General features: G+C 43.0%; 1 protein-coding gene across 1 annotated transcript in view; it reads left to right on the top strand.

Annotated features, from left to right (window-relative positions):
- Nucleotides 1-21,589, top strand: part of TMEFF2 (transmembrane protein with EGF-like and two follistatin-like domains 2) — a 146,290-nt gene that overhangs the window by 121,316 nt on the left and 3,385 nt on the right. Inside the window, exons 10-11 of the mRNA XM_009890223.1 lie at nucleotides 16,473-16,596; nucleotides 18,139-18,297. Of these exons, the coding sequence (XP_009888525.1) occupies nucleotides 16,473-16,596; nucleotides 18,139-18,297 (283 nt within the window). The remainder of the gene's footprint in view (nucleotides 1-16,472; nucleotides 16,597-18,138; nucleotides 18,298-21,589) is intronic.

Raw genomic sequence — 21,589 nt, 5'->3', positions numbered from 1 at the left:
CTGTTTTAGGTATTAGTCTGTAACTCCTCACACTTTATCCACAGGCCAGAAAGGTGGTAGATCCCAACTGTCTTTAGCTTTTTGACATCTTGATGAAGGCATTTCCCTCTTGATAGCATATTCTTTCCCTTCTCAACTCCCTTGCTTCTCCTACAAGAAAGGAAAGTAAAAAAAGTATTTGAGACAAGACTGTCAATCTTCCCCAAGGAACAGGCTGGGAAAATTAATCCTGTTGCATGGATTTAGGGAGGAATTTCCACCCTTCCTCTGGTTTCCAGGTGCTGAAACGCCTGGAAACGCTCAGGCGTCATCCTTGAAGGATGCTGTTTGAGATGGTGCACAGCAGCTGTTTGCCATCCATGACACTAGTTTGAATTGGTTAATGGATATTAAGGAGTACCACAGTGTATTTTTATGCCTAGCAGCTCTATTTTAGGTCTAGTTTCTGTAAATCTGCTGTTAGGAATTACAGAGCCTTCCCAAGGATTTGAGAGTTAAAGTTATAATGAGATGCTAGAATATCCGTTTTCAGGAAACATCAACATTTAAATATTTGTGTTTGATCTAGTCTGAAATGTAAAAAAAAATATTTTGAAATATTCATAGAACTGAATTTCTTCAGAATTTTGTTTCATGGGATGTTTTGGCATTTATGAAATATTAGATATCAAAATATCATGAGATGAAAGCATATGACAGTTGTAATAAATAAGTTGTATAGTAAGGAAAGTTGCTACTTAGAACTGACTGAAACATCATCTTTTCTAGAAGGAGTATCATTGTGTCAAATTACAATACAAACACAAGATAATTTGATCATTTAGACATGTGAAATGGTAACCTGAGCCTTAAGATAACAAAAGCTTTCACCTATACTCAGGAAGTATAAATGCATCTGGTAGAATGAAAAGAAATATGGTTGGGGAAGAAAAGAAGGAGCTGGTTTATTTATTTTTAATAGACCTTCAGAATTAGACTACATGGAGACAAGTAGCAATTTTTGCCTAGTTGAATAGATTTGAGTAAAGAAAGTAAAGACAGACAAATATCTTGCTGCATCATTTTCACTTCACTGATGGTTCCACTTCTTTTCATCAAATGCATCAGCTAAAACCCAGATCTTACACTGATTGTTCGAGCAATGCGATGTACCTATTCTTTTTGTATTTCTTAACATTTAGTGTATGAGACACTGAAACCACTAGTGACAGAAAATTGTTACTTAAGAAAAATGGAAATGGTTTATAGGCAGTAGGAAATGCTGTGGGAGATGCAGCATTTTGAATATCAGCTGTACCATCTCCACTGCTTCTTTCCATAGAAGCATTTCTCTGCATTTGGGAGAAACCCAACCTCGGCAGTTTGAGGCACACGGCTGTACCACTGAGCAAGTGGAAGCCCTCTTAAAAGCTCAGATTTGAAACACAGCATTTACCTGCTTAGCAAGGTGACTTCTTACACACTTGGACTGTCATTTTACTATGTACCTGTGAGCATTAACTTAGCATGAAACTCTCTTCCCGTAAATACAACAGCTGTAAACAAAATGTGCTATTTCAGAACCAGTGGCAGAGCATTTCAGAATGTTATCAGCACTGAATCAAAATGCACGTCTTTGCCCACTGCTACTATCACCAGTCTTAGCCGTTTTGGACAGCGTTACATAATGGCAAAATATTTTTCAGGAGGAAAAAAATAAATTAAACCCTCCCTATGGTTTTAATCTCCCTCTTTTATTTTGTCTATGTTTTAAAGCTGTGGCAGGTATACATCAAAAGCACCCCCTCCCCAGGGTATTTCATTTACAATTTCATTTGATAATGGAAGTGTACTTCCATCTAGCTAGGATGGGAAAGGATTAAATAAAAAACACTGTTCTAAAATCAAGTCGAATAAGTCTAGCTTCTCTGTGCTCTGCAAATGAAGTAGCCGTGGAAGGGCTTGTTATTAGTCTATAATATCAAACCTGATAAACTATTAGTATTTTGTCAGGCATAATGTGTGCTTAACATTTTCCCCCACAGATTGCCTCAACAAGAACTGTGACTGTTTTTAGACACATCTGGCACTGCGGATTTTTTTCCATCCTGCATTTCAGTGATTTAAAGGGCTGTGGCTGGGCAGAAGGATGTCAGCTGTTTGGTTTAAAATACTGTTATAAGAGTGAATAAGATTTAAAGAGGCAGTAGGTAAAATTCTGGCCTTGCTGAAGCTAGTGGGAGAATGGCCATTGAGTTTAATGGCTTTGTGATTTCTCTGTATGGCTTTCTCATCCATTTTTATTCTTAGTAAATTTTCCATTTCCCGAAATTGCCCTTTCTTTTCCATTCAGCTTCTCCCACTTTGAATATTAGCTCTAGGAGTGAGCGCTGAGATAAAATACCAAACCCTTTATTTACACAAATGCCATCTCTACAGCTCACTTCTGTGGCACTTCTGTAAGACAATAATAATGCGTGCGGGTGTATAAAAATAGTAAATGTGGGTATTCATTTGTAGAAAAGATGTTCTTAATAGACTTTTCTGGCTGTGCGTCAAAATGGGCTGTGTGACCGTTGACGAATCTCAGGACCTCTTTGGTGTAGAGAAGCTGTTCTGCTCTTCATGGAAAGAAATAGCAGGGCAAGCTCTGTGCTCGCATTGTGTCCTGTCGCGCCAAAATACATCGGTGTGTAGAGGCGGGGGGGAGTCATGGGATTTGAAGAGGAGAGTTTGATGGGAGATGGACGTCACAAGGCAACCAGACCCCATCTGCAGCTGGCTTATTTCAGGAGTCAGAGCCTGAGCTGGGTCCATGGAGAAGTCACTTCAAGGACATTGTGCTTCTGGAAGAGTTTGCAGTCATCATACAAGGAGAGGTGATGGCTCCATAACAGTGTCTTCAGTTCGATGTGTGCCCTGGAGCGGTCTCTTTCAGCTCCTGAGGCTACTGATAGGCACAAAATATGTTCTGCAGCATTGGGTGGTCTCCTCTCTGCATCTCAGAGACCAGTTATTGCCTGATAGACCTTTGGCATTTGAGTAACAGACAAAAAGCTTAAATTCGTATGGCAGGATTGGACCCTTCTGTTGTAAAACCAAGAACATGCAGAGGTTTCGCCTTTGTCCTGCTATTGCACAGTTTCATGACAGATGGGAAACAAAGTGTATCTTTGGTAAATTAGGTAAAAGAATATAGCTGGTTTCGCTGCAGTGACATTTTATATTGTTTTATCTTTTTCTCCTACACTTAAAATTGAGAATAGTAAGGGATATCTTTCCAGCTTTAGGCATGGAAATTCCTGATTACCAAGTAGGAATTTCTAATGTATACTCTTAATTTCTAATGTATAGTCTGCTAAGAACTGATCCTCTGAGCAGCCACAAAAGATTTTAACAGTAGAACAGATGCAGAAAGTGAAGTTCCAGACTATGTGGACCCATTACCATCACAGTTTTACAGTGCAGGACTCAGGGGAGACAGGTGAGTAAAAATAGAGGCAAACCGAGCAGGATTCATCCCTCAGCAAGTGTAGTGCTTTGCTTTGTACGGAGGGGTGATCACAGTTTTGCAACATGCCAATAAAATGTATTTACTTTTCTGAGTAGCCCGAACAAAAGCAGTGAAAAGCATGGCTGAAACTATGCTTTTAACCAACAACAGACAGATCTCTGAGTAGTCACAGGCCATTCAAGGTCATGTTCTGGCAACTAAAATAACCAAGATATGCACAAGGGATTTGCCAGGCACGGGATTCAGGAAACATTCAAAAATACCATATATAGGAGTTACATATTTTTGTTTCAGTCTCCTATTTTCTCTTACACACTTCCCCCAAATTCTGCAGCTCTTTCTTCAGTTTCCTGGATGAATTCTCTTGGGCAGCATGTTTTTACAAGCACAGATGCTACCTTGGAAAAAAAGAAAAGAGGGAAGGGAGCCAAATGGGTGTCACACTCCAGCTTGGCAAAACCTTACTGACATGAGACACCCTACCTCCCTCCCCCCCCCAAAAAAGGGGAGGGGGGGAAGACTGTTTTTAGTAATCAAAACTGAATATAAAATTAGTGCAAAACTAGGGCTGTAAAACCTTCAGGTTGTCAAATGGACTGAAAGAAATGCCTTGTGGCCAAAATTACGTCCCTGACCTACTTATCTGCGCTGTCACGTACCTGAGTAACCTTTCCGTCTCCGTGCCTTCCATCAAACCTCTCTGACAGTTTTGCCATTCATGCTTGCTTTCAGTTGTAATTTTCGGAGTTTGTTTGAAGCATGAAACCAAAAAGTAAATTCTCATAACATCATGCTGGCAGTCCTAAAAATAAGTCAGAGACCTTTTTCAATACTGCTTCTTGCCATCCATTGATCTCTGCAGAAAACAATCCATTCAGACCCGGAGTTCCTATTGGAAATTAGGGGACAGCCTGGTAATTGGATTAGGGTGAGCTTTTATTTGCAGCAGTTTCTCAAAACGAAGCTCCTGTTTTGTTTCATTGATCGCCTGCCCAATCTTTCTGCTAGTAAAAGCCACTCACATAGCTGAAGAGACAGGGCGAGGATTGATGGAGAAGGCAGCTTTGCGTTACGTAAGATGTGCGTGTTCCTCTTTTTATAGTCAGGTAGATACAGGTGACAAGTGCATCTCCATACAAACATAAGAATGTGCTTTCTTAATCCACAGTTAAATTGCTTAAAAGCAATTTTTATCGATGTAGTCCTTAAAAACTGGAAGACCCACCATCAAAATTAAAATTCCTACCAGCCACCTGCGCAGGTGCCAAAGAGGGAGTAACTTCAGAAGACGGGGATTGCATGTGTCAATTTGAGACCTTTGGAGTCTACATTATTGTAGGGATTGGAGGGGAGAGGAAAAATCTGGGTTTGACTTCCACGTTTCCAGAGATGGTTCAGAAATCCTAAATTAAATTTGCAGGGTATACCCCCAGAAACCCACCAGGCTTGGTCACGTATGGAGCACGAGTTAGCCTGGCAGCAATTGCGAGGCCATAACTTAGGGCACTACGGATGCCCTGTTTTACTAGTCCACCACTACAAATCTGCACCATGATTATTGTTTATAACTCTTACCCAATCTATCATTTTCTTCCATCAGAAACATGTGTTTTATCCCATTGTGTTTATGAAATAAGCCCTTAGACAGTTTAATTCCCATATAGTCCTTCAGAGCCATACAGCGGTCACAGCCTGCCCTGGTGTGAGCCTCGTGTCCACCAGCCATGCAGAGTCCTACCAGACACTGGGAGCACTTGCACACTGTTTCTCCCATTTCATCATCATTCCCACAGAGGAGGAGGCACGTCCTAGGTGGGCAGAACGGAACTGGCAACCAGAATCCTTTTTTTCTGGATGGGCACCAAAGGCACGGCCCTCCCCGAGCTGCTTCCCCACACACCCGCAGCTGGGAGAAGGGAAACATCGTTAGTCATGCCACTGTCCCCCGGGGCGGTGCCAGTGAAATGATCTTGCTCCCTCCACACATCAATATTCTTGACACCCGTCTTAAAACTTAGGTCATGCATATCCATCTACTCTTGGAGAAGTGTCAGAAGGGTACAAATATCCCTTCACTATTTTTAGGGCGCTATCAAAAGTATTTATCAGCTTTCTGGCACCTCATCCCATTTGTCATGTTTGATGCTATCTACCAGTCGGGGGAGGGAGGAGGATGAAGTCCTTTAGAAATGCAGTGGCAGATGGGTGAAACTCCATAAGCTCAGACCACAGTGATGGTTAAAGGTGACTCCTGGGGGTTGTTGTGCCTGTTGTCACAGTCAGGAAGAGCCTGTCACAGTCCCCTGTGTTAGCAGGGGCTCGAGGGAGCATCCCGTCCTCACCTCCGTGTCTGCCCACCCATGGGATAGGCAGGGATGTGGAGGAGGTCTGCTCACGGCCATGGCACAGGGCTGAGCTATGAGAGAGGGGGACAGCTGATTCCTGGTGACTCCACCATCCATCCACTCTGCATGCCATCAGCACTCCCACACCACCCGGTGGTGCCGAAAGACCGCTTCCTTCAGCTTACACCCTTGGCTGCGCATCCCAGTACGAATGTGTACGAGGATGGGGCTCAATCTGTGTATCATATATAATTCACACTACTCATGCTAGGTGGTACATGAGAGGTGTTGAGACTCTGTTATTCCATACACCCGTTGCCAATGGGAAGCTCTTCCAGCTCCTCCGTAACACGTACCTCGAGGCGCCACATCAGGTGGCTCTTTAATGTGCAGGTAACATGCTCGTCCACCTCGTGCCACAAAATTGGGATGTTTTCTTAGCGCTGTTGATTTTTAGAAGGCAATGTATTCAGGTTGAAACTTTGCCCACATACCATCTGCTCCAGCCTTATCTTTCTTTGACAAGAAAGCTGAATATATAATGTCCACTTGGCTTTCCTGACGTTACATAAGGTTGTGGTTTCGTGTTTGCTTTGCAGTTTCGGAGCTCCCCAGCAGCTCCTGCTCTTGTTTTCAAGTGAAAGAGCAGTGACAAAAATCAATACCGTCTTCATAGCTATAATGAACTTGACCCACAGCCTTTTTTAGGATGACCACAAGCTTCCATCATATGTCTGAGGCCTATTTGCAAATATTGATTTGTATTGCAGATTATCTGTAGCCATTTCACATGAAATCTTAAGGTCTGGCAGTTTTGTTCTCTGCGCTCGGTTTGCTATCAAAGGTACAGCTATAAATCAAAAAACCTGCCTATAGACGCTATTGATAGCCAAGGTTGCCAGGTTATGAAAATGAGATGTTTGAGGGTTTTTTAAGCTTCTTAAGGAGGATGGAGAAAGCTCCAATTGAGTGAAAGCACTGCTTTGGAGTCACAGCAGACTGTTTACTCGAAGAGGGGAAAAAAAGTGGAACCTTCATATGCAAATGTATGGCATTTGGAAATGTCATATAGCTGCATCTACATATAAATAAGCCGCTCTCTGAATGCTGCACTAGCAAAGCTGCTTTGATATAGAAATTGCATAGTAGCACACAAAGCAGAAACAGCAGGACACCACTCGGTCAAGTTCAGGGAGTATTGTTCCTTAATCACCACTTAACTAAGTTAACTAATACTGCTGTGTCTCTGCCTGTTAGGAATGGTTGTGAATAGCTGCTGCTTGGTTTTCGTGCTAGGGAGAAGCATGTGTTTGTCGGTGCTGTGTGGGGCTGTGCAGTAGGGATGATGCTCTGGCTCCTGTGCCCCACAAGATAGATAGTGCTGAACGTAGAGATGCTTCCTATGTTAGCATCCATCCTAGCCAGTCTCTGCCTCGTTCCGTAGATCCATGCCTGCCTGCTCTGAAGGAGACACTATTTGGTCATATAAAGAAGCATCTGCTGCTGCTAACATCCATATATTGGAATGGTATCTCCATCTCTGTTTAATCTGGTGTTAAAGAATAAATTGCAACTCTCAGGCGTACTTTTTTAGAGGAGAGGACACAGAGAGGAGCCTGGTTCCCGATGTCTGTTTTTGACCACCCCCAGCACTGGCACAATTGAGGAGCTCGAGGAGAGACAGATGGGAGGGAAAGTGAGCCATTGGCCAAGCCGTTGGGAGGAATTTCTTACAGAGGGGTGACACTCGCTCCGCTCGTGCCGTGTTGCGTGTGATGGATACAACATTCGCCCCTCTGCCTTCTGGCACGGAGGGAACCTCACAAATCTCTAAATTGACGCCAACTTTTTTTCAACACAGAGCTGAAATAATAATAAGGTTAACTCATTCTCTAAGGGCTCTGTTGTGAGCTGCCTAAGGAGATCATACGCGAGAAGAAAAACTACGACTTTATTCCTTTACATGGCTGGATTCCGAAGGGGGGGAAGCCACTCCTACAGGGCCGAGGGGATCTGAGTGAAGGGAATGTCAGTAGCCTGCCAAAAACAAAGACTAGCTGAGTTAGCACAAAGAGGGGTTTAATCTATTCTAGGAATGGGGTTAACACAGATTTATTCAATCCTGGAACAAAAGAAGGAGGCACAAACCGTAAGGGCCCCTTTACCCAGGGCTTTGATAAATCCACAATACGACCCCGCACCATTAAATCACGTCTGTAGCAATGATCGCAGGCCTCCAGACCTGCCCCTGAAGCAGCGGTCATAAAGAGCTCCGTCTGTGTAGTTTATCCACAAAAGTATTGAGAGGTGAACTGATGACAGCTACCCCAGAGATGATACAGGGAGCTGAAGACCTTTCCAGTCTACCGGACTGGGAAGCAGGCAGGTACCCATCACAGGCAGCGACGAACCGCTCCGTGAAGCTGCTGAAGGAAGAGGTCAGTGCCTCACCTCTTGATGTCTTCAAATCAAGTGTGCGGCATCTGCTTTAAACAGCAGTGACCGCTGCTTTTACCGATGGCCTCAGTAGGGGTCAGTGGATGAAATATGGTGGTGAGGAAGAGAAGAAGTCAGACAAGGCGAGACAACAGCCTGCACTGGGCTTTACCTTCCTGAATGAAATGGGCGCCCCAGGTAGGACTTGTGCCTAATGTGGTCATCTGAACACTCAGAAAATGTTGGTTTGAAGCAACATGTTAGCCCACATGGCGTTTTTTTCTTTTCTCTTTCAGCCTGGCTAATATTGCAGGGTGTTCCTGTTGAGGTGTGTGAGCAATGGTTGCTAGTGTGTACTTGTATTGCTGTCCTATTTTTGGAAGAGCTTTGGCTGCTCGGGGTCTGTCAGTCCCTAGGGTAAGGCATCTGTGCGTGGACTATGGCCACTGAAAAAAACAAATGAGGGCAAAACCAAAAAAAAAGGTTACATTTAGTTTTGAGTAGACAAATGGTCTTGTTATGTGCAGGAAAATGATTAACAAGTTGCCTAGTTTCTCAAATGAGGAAGATGTATTCACAGATGTTGTAAATAAAAGCACTTCTCAATTTCAAAAGTTCAGAGATAGCTTTAACATATATAGCATAGCCCACATATATATGCTGACAAGCTGAAAGTATTTTGTTCTCCATTTGAACATCTGGGGATTATTAGTGTCTTAATTCATTGGTTTCTATTATTAATTATGGCAGCAGGCTGAATAATTACAATACATTGCTGCAAAAGACAGAGCACAGTATTTTTTTTTCCAAGTGCACTAGGACATCTTGCCATCATTTCAAACATAAAAAGCACTAGATTATTTTTAAAAAGGAAAGTGGATGTTATCTTATTCCAGGGAACTCATTTGCATAGGGGCATTTAAAATTAATAAATTACCATGTTGAGCAAGCCTATTTTGTGCTTGAGAAAAGAAGTGAATGTAATTTAATTCACAAAGTTCCATTTCTTTTTTTTCTCCTCTTGGTAAAGTAGCTGATATGGGGATGGTTGGTGGGGTTTTTTTGTGCAGTTTATGTAGAAAGACCGGCTTGAAGTTTGTACTCGGAGCGGCTGCAGGATGAATTTGGGCTAGGGCTGTGGCATAGCGGTGCCAGACGTTTTCAGCTGACATTTGGTGTCTCACTTTCCACTAGCTCTCAGGGAGAGTGGGCTGTTGAGCTCCCCCTTGAGCGGCAGCAAGCGCTTCCTTCTGAATCTTCACTCCAACGCCCACCCAAACAGAGATTTTCAGGCGAGTTGCTTGCTCACGTATTCTTCATAGGAAAGAGACACACTGTAAGATCAAGAGCGAGATATGAAAGGTTTTAAAAGAAGGGAACATACTGTGTCAAGATAATTAATAGGTCAGATCTGAGCAGCTGTTAGTGATGAGGTATGGCTGTGGTGGTGGATGGCAGAGTGGCTGCTGGCAGCTTTGTCAAGGGCAAGGTGTCTGGAGCTGTGGGGCAAAGACTCGGGAGAAATCTCTTGTGTCTCCTCAGAGCCAGGTCTGAGCTGGGATTTATCAGCACAGTTCTTCATTAGTAGGAAGCCTGCTTAAGGATTTCATCCTCCTAAGTTGCTGTGGGACCTTAATTCTCGATAGATGCTATTAGAGAGGGGAAAGTACCAGAAAACCTGCTAAAGCAATTCTGCACTTTCAGAGGGAGTAACACCATTACTGCCCATTCCTCCTGACCTTGCAGAGGGACCTTCGAACCTCTGAAGATGCTGCAAACGTTGCTGGGCTGAGGAAGCTCCCTCTTCCCCCACTATCAGGAATAGCATGATGAGCAGGACTAGGGAAGTGATCATCCACCTGTACTCAGCACTGGTGAGGCCCCACCTCGAGTACTGTGTTCAGTTTTGGGCCCCTCACTACAAGACATTGAGGTGTTGGAGCGTGTCCAGAGAAGGGCAACAAAGCTGGTGAGGGGTCTGGAGGACAAGTCTTACGAGGAACGACTAAAGGAACTGGGGTTGTTTAGCCTGGAGAAGTGGAGGCTGAGGGGAGACCTTATCACTCTTTACAACTACCTGAAAGGAGGTTGTAGAGAGATGGGGGCTGACCTCTTCTTCCTAGTGACAAGTGATAGGACGAGAGAAAATGAGTTCAAGTTATGCCAGGCAAGGTTCAGATTGGATATTAGGAAACATTTTTTCACTGAAAGGGTTATCAAACATTGGAATGGGCTGCCCAGGGAGGTGGTGGATTTGCCATCCCTGGAGATGTTTAAAAAAAGAGTAGACATGGTACCTGGGGACATGGTTTAGAGTGGTTTTGTCAGGTTAGGTTGATGGTTGGACTTGATGATATTAAAGGTCCCTTCCAACCTCAACAATTCTATGATTCTATGAAAAGACTAGCAGTTGCTGACTGTGAAGACTGCAGATGAGTAACGTAGACTGTCCCTAGGCTCATCCACTGGGTTCAGATTCCCACTCCTAAACAATCACTGAAGCTCTTCCACAGAACTCAGGGCATCCTCTGCCTTTGTTCCACATGTTGATACTCTCTGAACCTTTATTTTGATTTCAAGTACGAATTGCCGCACCAAGTCTCTGTCATGCAGAGCAGAAGAGCTTTGTTAAGTTCCCAATGCTATGCTTTGGGAGAGCTGCCAAGGAGCTAAAAGGAGTGGGGGGGAACACTCTTCCAAAAGGGGTTGAGAAGGTTAAGGATATACATTTGACCAAAGAATCCCTTTCCCCCTTCATAAATCCTCTGAAAATGTGATGTATAAGAAGTCACTACCTCAATATCAGCAAGAGCTTTCAGCTGCAAAGTTGACTGACCTCAGCAGTATTAAAAGATTAAATTATTATGTAAGTCAATTCTCCTTAACCACTGTTTCCAATGAGATAGGTGTCAAAATAGCTTTCGCTGCACGTGATTTGGCATCCCATCCCTTATTTGATGAAATATATGTGTATATATATGTATTTGCAGGACCTCCCTCAGTCCAGTGATGACTGTACACAAGGTTTTAACACTGTAGGTGAGCCAATATTTTCTCCTATGGGCAGTTATTATTTCCATAAGCTCCAACATTACTCACTGTGCAACAGTGAAAATGCTAACATGCAAATTTACAGGCTGTGGCCCTCGACTTCGCTTGCCTTAAATCACCTAGAAAGTCTCACTGCTTCAAGTGTAAAGAATGACAGAATTATCAGCCCTGCAGAACTGATTGTTAAGTGCCTGGCAGTCAATTTTTGGACATAAGAATCCTATTTTTGCCTGGGTTTTTATTGAATTTCTCCAAAGTGGATTGCAGGAACTTATGCCTGGAAAGAATTTTATGGGCACTCCAGGCAGTACTTCATATAATCCTCATCAAGGGCTCTAATGGGTTTATTTGTTCGTCAGTGGCTCTACTCCACACGTTCAGTTGTGTACCAGAAGCTCCGTGATGGCTCAGATGGGAGCTGGGGAGCGGTGAGGGCTGCTGGGAGAAGAATCTGGCTGCATCATTCTCATCCCTTGCAGAGTTGGGTCCTGCAACCAGGCAGACTCTTTCAGCTTTTGAATTTCAGCCTTCACTGAGACATTTACCTGAGTATCCTAATGGTGCACATTCAGCTTCCAAAAACTTAGAAGTAAAGGCATAGCTAATCCAAAAACTAAAAATAAAAAGAATACAACATATATTTGAAATAATTCTTCCACTGCTTCTTAACGGAGGACAGGAACAGCTGTAGATATTAAGGAATTTAGACAAGACAGCTTTAAATAATTTATTTAACATTTCAGCAGATAATCCATCAGGAAAAGCAAGATCACTGAGTGGGTGGGTAGTTGCCCATCATAACTTCTCAGGATCCAATTTCTTACCCCAGCGAAAGAGCTCATCATCTCGGCATCTCCCTGCCATCCACAGAAAGACTGGAGAGCAAGCGTTCAACTGGGAGACTCTTCTAGTAAGCAACATGATAGGCTGTTTCAGTCTACACAAAGTAGCATCTGGCCTCAGTGCATTTAAAAATAATCTGTTTTGACTAGTGTATCTTACATGATAGGCTATCATGTCATGTTCTGGCACCAACAAAAGATGTGAACAATATGAAATGTCATGTTAGGCTAAAGATGCAAAAAATGTTGCAGAAATGCAAACAATGTTGGCTTCATCAAAGTGATGTTTTCTATCAGGAAAAACACTTCAAGAAAAAGGTTTTTGAATACAGTTGATCTGGAGGGTGAGGGTGTATTTCTTTTTAAAATGAGAAGGGGAAGCATTTTGAGAAACGTGGCAGGAATTACATTTATCCAGAGATAGGAGAGACTGACCCAGTCATTCCAGTTTTTATCTTTAGGCTTTACAGCTTCCATCTCAAATTCTAGCCATCACAAAAAGGTACAAATCTGTCTCTTTGGTGCAAATAAAACTTTCACATGTAGTTGCCAATAACAATGCAGCAAGTCTAACATCTGAAGAGGGGCTACGGAATTTAACTTTACTGAAACCTGACTAACTTTGAATTCAGTCTGTATTGTTGCTCTGTGAATACTGCTCTGCTCTGCTTGGAAAAAAGCAGGTAACTTTGTATTTAAGCTTTGCTCTCTGTAGGTGCAAGGTTGGTGTGGTAGAGGGGCTCCCTAGTTTGGTGATACTATAATCTGATTAGTGAGGATTGCCTCCAGTACTGAATTGATAAATAATCCAAAATTATAATAAGGGAGGAAGTCTTGATTTATTTCATTTAGCTTTACTTTTTTGAACTTTGTACAGTTCTTACTTGATTCATGATTTAAACATGTTTTTTATTCATATCCTCTCTTTTTAGAAATTATTTATAGTTCTTCTTTCACAGTGATGTAAACCCTGTGATGCATTCATGATAGTATCTCATTGATGGCTGGATTACTGAAAAGTGCTCAGATCCTTCAGGAATGAGAGCAGTCAGTTTTAACATGAAGGAACTTTCAAAGCATATCTTGGTGTTTGGGTCTCTATTTTGAATCTGAAAAGATGTTTTGTGTAATGAGAAAAGAACCTGTTTTTTTAGGCAGGGCAATTATTTGGGTGAATTGAAAATGTGCCAGAAGAGAAGGGGAACTTCTTTGTCTGAAGTAAATGATGCTTTCATTGTGGTCTGTCTATCGAACAACCAAAATGGCAGATCAAAATAAATACAAGTTTTTTCCAGCTTTCTGCCCTTTTGTTCAATCCCTAACTCTTTCAGAGCAGTCATCAGTCAAAATGAGGGACAACAGACAATTCGTGTCTAAGTTACGTGTTTTCTTCCAAGCCAGATGACGACTGCTCCCGTATGAAGTGTTTATCCTATGAAGTGCCAGCAAAACTCGGGCCATCTCATTTTTGATTCAGTAAAGCATTTTCCATCATAGCATTACACTTAGAGGTGTAATTGCAAGTTCTGCGGGATCCTGGATTTACTTTAAAGTATGCTAGAGACCTTTTTAAAGCAAACACGGTTTCTGCCCACATGATTGCAGGAAGAGGAAAAATCATTCCTCTTTTTACCAGCCCTACAGCCTACACACAGTTGAGAGCATCTGCAAGTCTGGGAGAGGTCCTGGTCCTCCTTTCAAGTCTTAGCGGATTAGTCTGTCCTGAAAGTAACAATTTCCCCCACCATCTTGAAGCATGCCTTTAAAAAAAGAAAAAAAAAAAAAAAAAGAAACCAAATGGTATCCTACCATTTTAGTAACACTGGTGGCTCATCTGAAAGAAGAGGAATTCTCACGCTGGTTGTTGGTGGCGCACGGACATCGCAGAGATGTCTGGGTACCCAAGAAGGAAGGATCAGAGATATACAAACACACAGACACGCAGAGCAGTCTACTGTTCTTCAGAAAGGAAGCAAGCTTCCGCTTGATAATGGAAGATTTGAAGGAAATGGCATAATATTTTCCACAATATAAAAAATGTGTATTAATAAGGATCCCATATTTCTTGCTGCAGTTTCCTGGACAGAAATATGTTTGAATGTGGACCATAGCAGAGGTCCAGCACACCCAGAAGCATGGTGCACAGATAACTACATATATATGGAGTCCAGCAAGTCCAGAGCACATTGGGATCTACCTGTGTGCACGGGTCAAGTCCATTGATAGCTGGCATATGATTTTTCTGTTCTGGGAGGATTTCCAGGTGGATAAAAGGAACGTGCATGAAGTCCTGATGGGATAATAACTCACTGTGTATATATTTCACATGCTGGTAACCAGTGCCTTCCCTAAAGGGTGATAAGTCACCAAAAATGTTTAGTGCCAGACCAAATGGATCTTCCGCTACTACCTCTTTCCAGTAGCAGGAATTCCTGGGGAAGCTCTTGAAGGAGGTTACACCATGCCTACAACATGCCTCCTGTGAACCCGTCCTATCTGTGCCATCCCAGAAACAGCTGTCAGACCCAAGCCCAGGAATCGTCACTGCACCGTGACGCCGGCTCCTGTGCTGCGTTGTCATTAACAGCTGCCATAGCTTCACAGGGTTGTCCCAATGTAAGCAGGGAACCAGGAGAGGCAGACAAATTTGCGTTCAACATGCATGCATTTAAAAACATGCAATAGCTGTCCATGGTACAGAGGTAGCCTCACGGAAAGCTGACTACATGGCAATTAGTCCAGAAGGCAAATGCCACTGGTACCTCTCTGGGGACCTAAAGGCTGGAGTGTCTCACGGAAAAACATGAATTAAATTTCCTCTCTTTAATAAAAAACACGAACATTAAGTACTGTTCATTAGGTTTATGACTTCACAGGCTGTGCTTTCATGTTTGCTGCAGGTTTTCCTGAGGTTAAGGCAAACCAGAGCTGGGGCTGTGACATAAGTCTAGCATTGCTGCCTCCGATCTCTTCGTCCCTGTTCCCCTCATCTTGCCCAAGAAAAGAATTTAGCACTCATGCTGAAATGTCCTGAAAGTCCTAACAAGAGAAGAGAAGTTAATGCTGTCTAAAGGAGTGTTGCTGTGACATTCTCATTTGCTGGGAGCTTGTCCTCACCTGTTTTAACATAAGGACAATATAACCAACTTTATTAGTGCAAGTTGTCAGAGACTCTTAAAACTCTCCTTGGACAGCAGCGACAGGGAAGAAATTCATTATAAAAATCTGAATCTTGGATCTGCCGCACACACTTTTCCCAAAGGTGGGATAATACCTCAGCATACCTACTGCCGGCATGACTGGCTTGGAGGCAAAACACAAATTGCAATTGTTTCATAACACTCCGGGACTTCCTTTGGAGGATACAAATGCTTCAACTTATTTGTGTGCAAACTACATTTCCTCAGACATCTATCATGAGATTTTTTTCTTCTGTATTTAATTAATGGTGGCTAGATGATACTGTAAAAGAAAAAGGATTTTTACCATTTGAGATATCATAAGTATTGTTAAAATGGAGGAATTTGCTGAAATTACCCAGATTAATTAATGCTTTGGTGGCCTACAAAATTCATGTGAGTCTATTGCAAGTAACACTCTGCATTTCAGCCCATGGTGTAAACGTTGAGCACATACCTGTTTCAAAACTAAATGAAGCCTCCATTTTCCTGGCTACACGGAGGGAAGTATTTTCCAGGATTTGCAGTCTCAGTGGCTATTTAACAGCTGCAGAAGTAAGCACAGAAAGTCAAATTAGTTTAAAGGTACCCATGCTGTGAGACGGGGAGGAGGCCAGCGAACTCTGGGGCACGGGCGTGGAGAACTGATGATCAGTTCTGGACTCCTGCTCCTCTACTTCAGCCATAAAACTATCTTTCTGAATATGTTGTATTGAATGACCAAATATACTGTAATGTTATATTACGTGCAAATGTTCAGAGTCTTCCTCCTAGCCTTGCCTGGGTGTGAGGAGACAGTCCGTAGAGGATAACAGAAAAGATCAGGCATTTTTCCTGTGCTATTCTGTAATAAGTTTTTGAATAGTAAATTATTTTTTCTGGTGTTTCATTTGTTGTAACTTGACAGGAATTAGATATGCAAAAGAACAAGAGAAAACTTTGCAAAGCTTTGCATCTACACTGACCTGCCTATTTCAAGGTGCAAACCCTTGCTCTTGCTTCCTGTAAACACCATATTTCACATCTTGTTCTTCTGATTTTCCGTTCTTTTATACATTGAGTTATTTCCATCATTTCACCTGTTCCTGCATTGTCAGGTTAATGTTCCCTTCACCTGTGTTCACAGAGAATGCAAATAAACTGGAAGAAAGCGCGAGAGGGATCTACATCCCTTGTCCAGAGCATTACAATGGCTTCTGCATGCACGGCAAGTGTGAGCACTCCACTAACATGCTGGAACCGTCTTGCAGGTAACCCTTCTGCTACCAAGAAAGAAAGGCTACACACTTGAAAATACTGACTTACAAAAACTCTTAATCTAGGTAAACTATGGAAAATAATGGTAACCGTGGCCCTTTGTGCTACAAAACCCATTAGACTTAAATTATTCAACAAAGTCCCCATTATATGTGACAAAAGTGTGTTTAGTTATGCACAATGTTAATTGATTGTAAAAACATTCAGTAACCTTCAGCTATATTTAGATATATTTTAAAAAGCATTTCAGAAAGTGCTCAGACAACCGCTAGGTAGCCTCCTCAGCCTGAAGAGGAGGAGTGCCACCAGGGACATTGCCCTGCTGTGGCAGGAGTGATGCTCATGGGGCGGCGAGCTGGGGTGAAGGTGGCTTCTTCGTGCAGGAGGTGGCTTTGGAGGAGGTTAGGGCAGGGAGGAGGAGTAATAGCAAAAGCATGTGTTTCTGCAGTGAATGCCTCCCTGCAGAGATGGGGATATTAATTCTGAAGTCCAACCAGCGGCCTGGTGGCAAAGAAAAGGACTATTAGGCATGAAGCACCATTTTGCTGGGACATTGGACTGGGAGAGCAAAGATACAGACCAGACTTGCTCCCCAGGCCAGATCCTCAAGCCAGCTTCTCCCAGCTCCCGCAAACCGGCAGGGCATGTTTTGCTCTTTGCAGCTGCTGCGTTCTCCATTCAGCTTGGAAATGTCCTTTCCTCAAGCTGCTGGCTGCTGTGGGAATGCAGGAGAAGAAAAGGGTGGAAGCTCAAGGCTTTACCCATCAGGGTTAGTGCCCCGCTAATACTCCTGAGAGGAGCCCAGGCAATCTGGCTCAGTCTGGTATGGTTGCTGCTACCATTGACCTGGATTTTTGCATCTTCTTGCTTGGGCTTTTTAGGGGAAAGAGGGCAAGAGCTAAAATGGGAAAACCACTCTTTGTTCCCCAAAATCACAGAAGGGAGATGTCAGGCTGCAGGATGGGAACTAGTGAGCAGCGCAGCAGGCGGCATTGGGGTGGATGGTTGCAGCATCAACAGAAGGTTTTTTATAGCAGCCAGACAAAATGTAAATGATGTATCCACTTGCAGGAACATCTAATCACATTTCATATGGAGCTTGGATGATTGCTTATCACCTCCTTAGGGGTAATCTGCATAAGGAGCCACAACTAGATGGCTTTTCACCCTCCCCCACCTCCCCAAAGAAAGGTAGAAATCTAAAATATGTTGTGCAAGGAACTAAATGGATTCTCATCACAACGCGCAAGTAGTTCTACTTGATGTTAGACAAGTCCCAGACCCTGGACACCTTCTGTCACTGTTGCAGTGTCGTTCAATCTCGCAGACCTTGGTGATGCTGAGGACCTGAAGTCTTCCCTCTGAGAGGTCGAGGAGGCACCAGTGCTCTCTTGCGGGCGGGGGCACATCTTGCAAAAAAACATATAAGCTTATGCTTAGGCCACTGATTTATTTTTTTTTTCAGATTTAATTTTTTTTTTTTTGCATTCTTTGAAAGCAGCAAGTGTAACTGGAAAAAATATTTTTTGTTTCAGATGTGATGCCGGCTATACTGGACAACACTGTGAAAAAAAGGACTACAGCGTTTTATATGTGGTTCCAGGTCCAGTACGATTTCAGTACGTCTTAATAGCAGCTGTGATTGGAACCATCCAGATTGCTATCATCTGTGTTGTAGTCCTCTGTATTACAAGGTCAGTATCTCTGGTACTTCTCAATAGAAGAAGAAAAGACTTTTGTTTTTCCTACTTTGTGCTCTGATTATACAGATTTCTGCAGTGACACTGCTGATAACAAATGTTGTTTAATTCACCAACAAACAGAAGATATTGTCTGGTCCAGCCAGCCAGTGCTGCTTCATTATTATCACCGAGTTTTTACTTCCATCTTAATCAAACTTAGGTAGCAACAGTGCCTACAGCAAGTGAAGTTTCCTGTTTTGTATTCAGATGCTTGGACAAATATCATTCATATAAATAAGAGGAATATAAATACAGCAGCTGGATCAACACTTAATAAAACTAATCATATCTCCATCTGGTTTCCTCAAGGGCCCATTCCCTTAGTCCTAATCAGGCAAAGCATACAAACTTCTAAGCCTGTTTGCAATCCCATTGATTAAATGATTTCATTAGGCTTGTATACATGTTCAAAGGTACTGCACATGTTTAAGGCCTTCAATAGGTAGTGGCACACCAAGCCATATATGATTTTTTTTTTTCTTTAATGAGGAGGAAAGCATTTTTTGAATAGAAATGACAGCTCTGGTGTAGTTCAGAACAAGAGGGGAGAATGCAATGCTTCCCCTCATACACATGCTGCTCTGCTTCCCAGCTGAACTGTGTTACTGCATCTGGGAGGGCTTGGGGTAAGCTCTGCACTCCAGGTGTCTTCAGGTTTCTTTCAGAAATTACGAGGTCAGATTTGCTGAGCTAGCAACACTGATAAATCACTTTTTTAGAAATAAATTTCTTTTAAAAAGACAAAAAAAAATTCAGGTAGTATACCTCTGTAGAAAATAAGATCTCTGATATATCTCAGTCCCTATGTTGCACTACCTGGCTAGAAGACAACTGTAGCATTTGTTCTGGAAAAGACACCCCCCAAAAAATTGTGAGTCCTTCTCTGGCCTAAACGCATAAAACAAAATCATCTGATGAAAAGTAGCTACTTTTTTGACCAAGTTGAGTCCAAAAGCTACCTGGTAAATGCTGAATGAGGCAATAGATTATATTGTGGTGATATTCGCAGAAGTAATTCAACCAACCAAAAATGTAGTGTGTAGTAACAAAAAAAAAAGTGGTGTAGTAATTGCTAATGGAAGAAATGCTCTGTATCATTTTGTGGAGTGACTCTAGTTTTGTCACCTTGACGCAGTAACGCAGAACACTTTATACTGAAGAATGAAGACAGTGTGCGCTGAGTGATCTGGTACTGTAATCCAAATTACCCATCGCACTGCTTTATACATAGATGGTACCTTTTCCCCACACACTTTGTAACCAAGTTAATTCATGATCTTTTGACTTCTTTCTGTAATGCATGTAATTACTGCAGAGCATCCTCCATCCCAGCATAATGATTCGAGATACATTTGCAAAAGTGTACCCTTAAGTGGCCTAAGAGAAATCCACATGACAAGAGAGCATTGTGGCAGCATATGCATAAGTAATTGAGTTTTTTAAGTCATCTGCTTTGGAGAACCTGACTGTACTGGTTTGAACTCCACACCTTGAACTCTTGAAAGCACTACAACCACCCTGCCAGATTCCTAGGAGAAAGGAAGGGAAACTTCACTCACTCAGAGGCCACTGCGGCCAAATTCTCTGCCCCTCATTTCGACGCGGCTTCACCTAATTAATTTATCAAATGAGTTTGGTGCACTGTGTCTAAACCCTACATGTGAGCCACATAAGACTACCATTGTAAATCTTTCAGCTGTCGTTACTCTTGTTGCTTTTAAAATCATACTTACACGGTGGTGCAAATCTACGGGGTGTCCTCCATTGCTGGAAGGTTCTGAGCAGTTCCCGGCGTACTTTTAGGGCCATTGTTGCACAGACAATTTAATCTGGATAAATGAGCTGTGCTGCTGACAGGGGCAGTCTGCCCTTGCCCCTTCCCCTGGCTCCTGGCCACTTGGTCCTACCAATGCTCTTGTGCCACCATTAGCATTTAGAATCATCTAGGTTGGAATGGACCTTCAAGATCATCGAGTCCACCATTTGTGTGGCCATACAACGAACCTGATCAGGGGACAGATTCAGCTGAAAACTCAACCAACAAAACCAATGATTTGTTTTTAAGCAACTCAATTCCTTGATTAGGTTGGCCTTCTAGCTACTCGCCACTAGTGCCAGCAGTGGGAATAAGCGGCTGGGGTGGAGGAGTAGGGGACCAGAGGCCAAGGGGTACGGAGGGAAGGGGGTGCAGCAGTGAGGCACAGTCCCTACGCCCGAGGACTTTCAGCTCAGGGGTAAGGCAAAAGAGAAGCAATGATAAAAGCGAAGGAGGATGGTAAATAATATAGGTATGGCCTGGTGTCATAATGATTCTCAGCAGTTTTCTTTACAGCTTTGCATTTTTAGTGCTTCCCTAATGTTTAGTCACAGCAGCTTATTTATGTGAAGAAATAACTTGATTAAAAATGAATGCATAATGTGTTTTACCTGCTATGAATCACATTGTAAGTAACTCAAGCTTGCAAGCAAGCTTCAATGGAGGGAGGGCAGGCAGCCTGTGCTCCAGTACCTAGTTTACATTGATATAACTGCTGTGTTCATAAATGAAAGCATTCCCCACACAGAGCACTACAAAGAACTTTTGATTAATGAGTTAAGGACCAAGGAAAAGCTGTCACTCAATTTTAGCAGATGATTAAGTCTAAAAAGCTGGTTAAATGCCAACGCCCCTCTTAGGAAACCCAGATGCACTTCAGACACCACCTACCTGTAAATGCAATAGCATTGCATTTAAGAAGTTGTGGTGTCTGTACGTGGGCCTGGGGCCTTCCCGGGCTTCCATCAATCAGTGGCGTAGTGTATTGTGCAATTAAAACATGGGCATTTTTGTTTAAGAGATGCTTTTTCATCATCTTAGTTGGAGGAATCTCTAAGTTTGAATCGATTTCTCTTGACCTTGGACTAAGTGACCGTATAGATACTGTCAGTGTCAGTTTGGGGAAAGCGCCTGAGATGCACATCTCCTTGCTTCCAGCCGGAGCAGTCAGTATCCACTGTTCTCTGGGAATGCACGGCTGCATCCGCTGGATTGCTGGCCATCCTGGTCATCCCCCAGCCAGCCGGTACCTCCATGTTTCGTACTAAACCAGTCCAGTTGTGCCCACTGTGGCTTCCCACACCTGGTTCCCCAACCCTGCTTCACACAGCTGGGCTCTGGGGCAAAGCAGGGCTGCGCCTTCTGGTGTAAATCCTCATCCTCTGGGACTCGGAGGGGACACCCTGGCAGCTTGGTCAGCCTGTGTGG

This window comes from Charadrius vociferus, unplaced genomic scaffold, assembly GCF_000708025.1.
Source record: "Charadrius vociferus isolate BGI_N301 unplaced genomic scaffold, ASM70802v2 scaffold147, whole genome shotgun sequence".
NCBI lineage: Eukaryota > Metazoa > Chordata > Aves > Charadriiformes > Charadriidae > Charadrius > Charadrius vociferus.
The sequence above is the reverse complement of the archived record's forward strand: the minus strand, read 5'-3'. Positions and strand labels throughout refer to the sequence as shown.